This window comes from Mauremys reevesii, linkage group 3, assembly GCF_016161935.1.
Source record: "Mauremys reevesii isolate NIE-2019 linkage group 3, ASM1616193v1, whole genome shotgun sequence".
NCBI lineage: Eukaryota > Metazoa > Chordata > Testudines > Geoemydidae > Mauremys > Mauremys reevesii.
In genome coordinates this window covers 128835951-128842791 of record NC_052625.1, presented here as the reverse complement: position 1 = coordinate 128842791, position 6841 = coordinate 128835951, and the positions used below count along the sequence as shown (strand labels likewise).

The window sequence follows — 6841 nt, the reverse complement described above, 5'->3', positions numbered from 1 at the left end:
CTTTGCTTGAGCTGTGCAGAAATACCTGTTACATTAGCAGCCACATAGGGTGCCCCACCCCTTAAGTAAATATTTGCTTGGAAAATAAAGTGTGTGTTCCATGTTACTGACCCCATTCAGCCCTGTGGCAGGGATAAAAAAAGAAAGGAATGCACACTATTACAAATGCAAAGAGTCATCAAATTTTGTCCAGTTTATTGTTAGGAATTCAAAACTGATACAAAACATGCCTCCTTTGCACACTATTTTTTCCTTAAAAGTTTTCTGACAGTGTCAGGTAGATAAGAATTAAGAATGTATTTCAACTTTCAGAGTGAACCTTTTACAAAAGGTATTACATATAAGCTACCAACTTTGTGTAACGTATGGTTCCACACTCATTTTTAGACATAGTTTATCAAAAGAATCAGATCCTGCACTGATCTGCTGAAGTACAGGCTTAAAAATGTTTTAAGCCATTAATAACATCTTATGACCTTGTCGAGAAGTGTTCATAATCTGCATGATAATTCTGGGCAATGAAGAAAAGGCAGTAGAGTCCTAAAAGGCAGCCCCCAAGACTACATGGAATGTGCCCAGAGGTATGATACCAACTTGTGATGACCAAGATAAGAAAAACAGAAGATTTAAAGCTATGATTTGAGCTGTATCACTGCAAAATATCAAATAAGTATCACAGAATTTACAAAGATTGAAACTTGAGCAGATGTAGTTTCAATCAACAGAGACTTGAGATGTAAATCATACCTAAACATTTTCCAAAATAAATTCCTAATGCAGAAAAATTGATTTAAAGATTGCTCCTAGCTAACAGTACCTTTTATTTTATTGGACCCTAAATTGATCAGACAATACATAGCCCACACTTTTGGACATTTATAATAAAAAAGATTTTATTTTCAATTGAAATAAATGCACCATCCTGCATTTAATGGCTGTAGCAAGCCATAAGCATCTTCCACGTTGTACCAATCATAACATTTGTTTGACCTTCACTGAGAAGTTACATAATGCACTCACATTTGGTAAAGAGAAACTAAACTCAGGCTTCTCAATGCTTTTGCACTGTGTTTCTTGTTTATTGTACAGTTCCACAGTTAGACCAAAAGTTTGCAGTGTATGCAAATGTTGTAGTTAATTAATAGTACTGTTTAATCATCATCCTCTTCCTCCTCCTCTTCTTCCTCAAAGCTATCTTCAAAGCCCTCGCTGTCTTCCTGATCTTCATCACCCTCTATTGCTGTATCCCATTGTGGATGATTTTCTGGCACTGGTTTAGCTTCATGAACTTCCAGCTGCACAGAGTGGTTGGGCAGAGAGAGAGAGAGAAAGAGAAAGAAGAAAAAAGGCGATTGAATGAGACACAACAAATACCAATCAGAAAAGCATGAAAAACAATCATCTGCTTCTTATACCACATAAAATTATAAACAAGTTGGTTTGGGGGAGTGCGGTGTGTTAGAATTTCTCATCCATTTTGTGTGTCTAAATTCTGAAAAAGAATATTCTTTACTATCTGAATTGTGGGGGAAATCCCCAACGACAAAACCACACCTGTATATTTAAATACATATACAAACTCATCTGAGACTGGGTGACTAATAAAATGAACAGGTTTCAGAGTGGTAGCTGTGTTAGTCTATCAGCAAAAAGAACGAGGAGTACTTGTGGCACCTTAGAAACTAAAATTTATTTGGGCATAAGCTTTCGTGGGCTAAAACCCACTTCATCAGATACATGCAGTGGAAAATATATATATATATATATATATATATATATATATATATATATATATATATAAAGATATATATACACACACACACACACACACACACACACACACACACAGAACATGAAAAAAAATGGGTGTTGCCATACCAACTCTAACAAGACTAATCAATTAAGGTGGGCTGTTAGCAGCAGGAGAAAAAAAACTTTTGTAGTGATAATCAAGATGGACCATTTCAAACAGTTGACAAGAAGGTGTGAGTAACAGTAGGGGAATGGTGTTCTTCCAGAAAACACCATCCTGGCCACTATGGATGTAGAAGCCCTCTACATCAGGGGGTCTTAAACTGGGGGTCGGGACCCCTCAGGGGGTTGTGAGGTTATTACCTGGGGGGTCCCGAGCTGTCAGCCTCCACCCCAAACCCTGCTTTGCCTCCAGTATTTATAATGGTGTTAAATATATAAAAAAGTATTTTTAATTAATTGGGGGGTATCACACTCAGAGGCTTGTGCTGTGAAATGGGTCACCAGTACAAAAGTTTGAGAACCACTGCTCTACACCAACATTCCACACAAAGATGGACTACACAAGCCATCAGGAACAGTATCCCCGAAAATGTCACGGCAAACCCGGCGGCTGAACTTTGTGAATTTGTCCTCACCCACAACTATTTCACATTTGGGGACAATGTATACCTCAAGTCAGCAGCACTGCTATGGGTACCTGCATGGCCCCACAGTATGCCAACATTTTTATGGCTGACTTAGAACAACGATTCCTCAGCTCTCGTCCCCTTACGCCCCTACTCTACTTGCGCTACATTGATGACATCTTCATCATCTGGACCCATGGAAAAGAAGCCCTTGAGGAACTCCACTATGATTTCAACAATTTCCATCCCACCATCAACCTTAGCCTGGATCAATCCACACAAGAAATCCACTTCCTGGACATTACAGTGCTAATAAGTGATGGTCACATGAACACCACCCTATACCGGAAACCTACTGACTGCTATATTTACCTACATGCCTCCAGCTTTCATCCAGACAACATCACACGATCGATTGTCTACAGCCAAGCTCTAAGATACAACTGCATTTGCTCCAATCCCTCAGACAGAGGCAAACACCTACAAAATCTCTATCAAGCATTCTTAAAACTACAATACCCACCTGCTGAAGTGAAGAAACAGATTGACACAGCCAGAAGAATACCCAGAAGTCACCAACTAAAGGACAGGCCCAACAAAGAGAGTAACAGAACGTCACTAGCTGTCACCTTCAGCCCCCAACTAAAACCTCTCCAGAGCATCATCAAGGATCTACAACCTATCCTGAAGGACGATCCCTCACACTCTCAGATCTTGGGAGACAGGCCAGTCCTCGCTTACAGACAGCCCCCCAACCTGAAGCAAATACTCACCACCAATCACACACCACACAACAAAAACCACTAACCCAGGAACCTATTCTAGCAACAAAGCCCGTTGCCAACTCAGTCCACGTATCTATTCGAGGGACACCATCATAGGACCTAATCACATCAGCCACACTATCAGAGGCTCGTTCACCTGTACATCTACATGATATATGCCATCATGTGCCAACAATGCCCCTCTGCCATGTATATTGGCCAAACCGGACAGTCTCTATGGAAAAGAATAAATGGATACAAATCAGACATCAAGAATTATAACATTAAAAAACCAGTTGGAGAACACTTCAACCTCCCTGGTCACTCAATTACAGACCTAAAAGTTGCAATTCTCCAACAAAAAAAACTTCAAAAACAGACTCCAACGAGAAATTGCAGAATTAGAATTAATTTGCAAACTGGACACCATTAAATTAGGCTTGAATAAAGACTGGGAGTGGATGGGTCATTACACAAAGTAAAAACTATTTCCCCAGGCTAATTTTCCCCCTACTGTTACTCACACCTTCTTGTCAACTGTTGGAAATGGGCCATCCTGATTATCACTACACAAAAGTTTTTTTTCCTCCTGCTGATAACAGCCCACCTTAATTGATTAGTCTCATTAGAGTTGGTATGGCAACACCCATTTTTTCAGGTTCTCTGTGTGTATATATATCTATCTTCCTACTGTAGTTTCCACTTCATGCATCTGATGAAGTGGGTTTTAGCCCACAAAAGCTTATGCCCAAATAAATTTGTTAGTCTCTAAGGTGCCACAAGGACTCCTCATTCTTTTTAATAAAATGAAATTGCTGTTTGTGACCACATGCCTGGTATTTCCTGAAAAAACTGGTTGTGATTCATAATGTTGTTTTAAATGTGAAAGAGAGTCTATATTAGCATTCCTATATCAGGCAAGTAATTTACACTAAAGGACTGTTCAGATTTGAAATCTTAAGCCTTAGAACTGTTGACTCTAAACCTGAAAGATGGTGTTTTCATGCGGCCTCACTTCTGCCTAGCTATGTGCACATTAACATCGGTGCTAGGTGATTTACAGCAAGAAATCTACTAGTGTTAAAATATCACCTTCAATGGTTTAACCTGGTCCAAACCCATAAACGAATCCGATCTTAAATAAACCGTGTACTGGTAGTTTCCAGGTTTGCCTGGTGCAGGAAACTTCAGTTCTACCTAGAAAACACAATTAATTTCAAATTTTTTTTATTCTGAGCAGACCTTCAAAGGATGTGTATGAACAACTTATAATTGGCTTCTGTACTTTAACATTCAGTACATATCACTATTATTTTGTGATTTTTAGTTAAGTTACTTAAGGGTGCTACTTTGTCCACAAGCCACAGCATAGTAAAATACATGCAAGAGATACATGCTAATAACCACAAATGGGTACCAAAGAGAGGGGATATCTAAGCACAATAGCTGAAGCAAAGGATTAATTTTATCACTACGTCACATTTTTACTATTTGTTGTCCTGGAAAAATGACCCTAAATTTTTTTTAAAAGTTTTAGAAAAAAAGTTATTTTGTACTTCTGAAGATAAAAAAGGATAGTAAAATTAGAGATTAATAGCTAGTCTGTGGAAAGTATTTCATGTACCTTATCACTACTGCTATATCATACAGCAGTTTAATTAGCAATATAGTTAAGTAAAAATGCAGCACTTATTTCTTGTATGCAGAGTGAAAGGATTAAACATTCAATAGGATGTTAATAGGGAGGAATTAATGCAATTTGAAGTGATGAAAGAAATTTTACAATTCTACTTTTAACAACTAAAAAGCAACTATCAATAATTGCAACGACAAGTAGATATTTCTGTGGCAGTGGGAATTTGCTCAGATGTCCCAGAAAAACAAAAAAGGTGAAGTGCTAAGAGTAAACACAGGGGGAGCTGAACTGCATATAATTGCTTAACTTGGATGATTTTTGCACTTACTACCTAGCTTTGCAGGACCGGCTTTATGACCTGCGGGACCCAATTGGAATACTCGGCGGCGATCCGGGGCTTCGGCGGCACTTCGGCAGCGGGGAGTCTGCTCCGGGTCTTCCGTGGCACTGAAGGACACTCCGCCGCCAAAATGCCGCTGAAGATCCCTGGAGCGGGGCCCCCTTAGGCGAGAGCCCCTCTTCGGCGCGGGGCCCGATTCTGGGGAATCGGCGTAAAGCTGGCCCTGTAGCTTTGCCTTTGGTAGTATGGGCAAACAAACTTGAAAAATCTCATCTAAGTTTTATTTCCAATAATAAATAAAATCTAGTTGAAAGAACAAAGTTCTGTGAAATCTGTAGGATGAACTGATGTAAGCAATAAAAAAAAGCAAAAGACATCATTTTCAGAAATACTTTATAATGACTTAAATCATTGCTAGATTAACCCATGTAGTATAACAAGGTAACAGAACATTCACATGTCCTTTTCTGACCTTAGAAATCAGGTCAGCCCTAACACAGTAAACCTCCCCACATGCTGTGTGAGATCAAAAACCATCCAGATGAAATTAAGTAATTTGTCTTATACTGATTCTTTTCATGTAATAGTTTTATTTTATAACACTATAGCCTTCCAAGAAGAATGTTCCAACTTTTAATTTTTCACATCCAACACCAACTGCTGAGATTACTAATTCACTAAATCTGTTTTACAGAGAAGTCATCAATATTAGCTGTCCTACGGTTAAACCGTTTTATTCAAAAGCTATCTATGCACATGAATCCTGCTGGCCATCAACTTTTCATGCCAGAATCAATCACAGTTCCTACTGGTCAAACTCTCCTTTTTCAACCTCAGTTTTGGAAAGAGAAGCAGCCAGAATAAAACTTCTCAAAAGTTATTCCCCTCCACAAAATTTTACAGTAATATAAGATCCTGGCCTACTTTTATCATTCAGATGAAGACAAACTGTATCTAGTCTATCTCTACCTAAGAAAAAAAGATTATGGAAACACAGCATTACAGTTAGAATATGCTATGCTATGCAATTATACTAATATTTCATGTAAATCACTTCAAAGTATTTTATAAATATTTAAAATTAAGTGTTTGATATTCAAATCTACAAATGTGTTACCTCTTCTCTATCTTTTAGTGTACACACATGATATGGCATAGATACTAATGTCTGATCCTTCCGATCTGCAATATACAGCCACCACCATTCTTGTTTTTCCTGTTAAAAAAATAATATGAAAGATTAGTAAAGTAGAGGTAACATTTTGTAAGGCCTGGTATACCATAATAATTTATTACAGTGCAGACAAAAATATAATAAACAAACTACCTTGTAAGAGTTAAAAACTTACAGTACATAATGCACATTGGAGAGGAAGAGGTTACTGATGCCTGGTCTACACTTAAAAATTACATTGACCTAGTTACATCGCTCAGAGCTATTAAAAAATTCAGACCCTGAGTGCCACAGTTAGGTTGACTTAACCTCTAGGGTAGATAAGAATTCTTCTGGCAACCTAGCCACCGGCACTTGGAGAGGTGGATTAACTACATTGACGGAAAAACCCCTTCTATTGATGCAGGAAGCGTCTACTCTTTGGTGTTACAGAGGCACAGCTGCAGCACCATAGCTATGCCACTGTAGTGTAAACACAGAGCATACACAGCCCACTCAAGAGGCACTATACTAGAGAAAACAGAGGGGAAGGCATATAGTCTTTTC

At 38.5% G+C, this 6841-nt stretch overlaps 1 protein-coding gene across 1 annotated transcript in view; it reads right to left on the bottom strand.

Moving 5' to 3' along the window:
* Positions 1 to 871: 871 nt before the first annotated feature.
* The window catches only part of SEC63 (SEC63 homolog, protein translocation regulator), a 108532-nt gene continuing 102562 nt past the window's right edge, over positions 872 to 6841 (bottom strand). The window contains exons 19-21 of the mRNA XM_039530266.1: positions 6239 to 6337; positions 4238 to 4342; positions 872 to 1295 (exon numbers count right to left, since the gene is read on the bottom strand). Coding sequence (XP_039386200.1) covers positions 1152 to 1295; positions 4238 to 4342; positions 6239 to 6337 — 348 coding nt within the window. The 3' untranslated portion in view covers positions 872 to 1151. The remainder of the gene's footprint in view (positions 1296 to 4237; positions 4343 to 6238; positions 6338 to 6841) is intronic.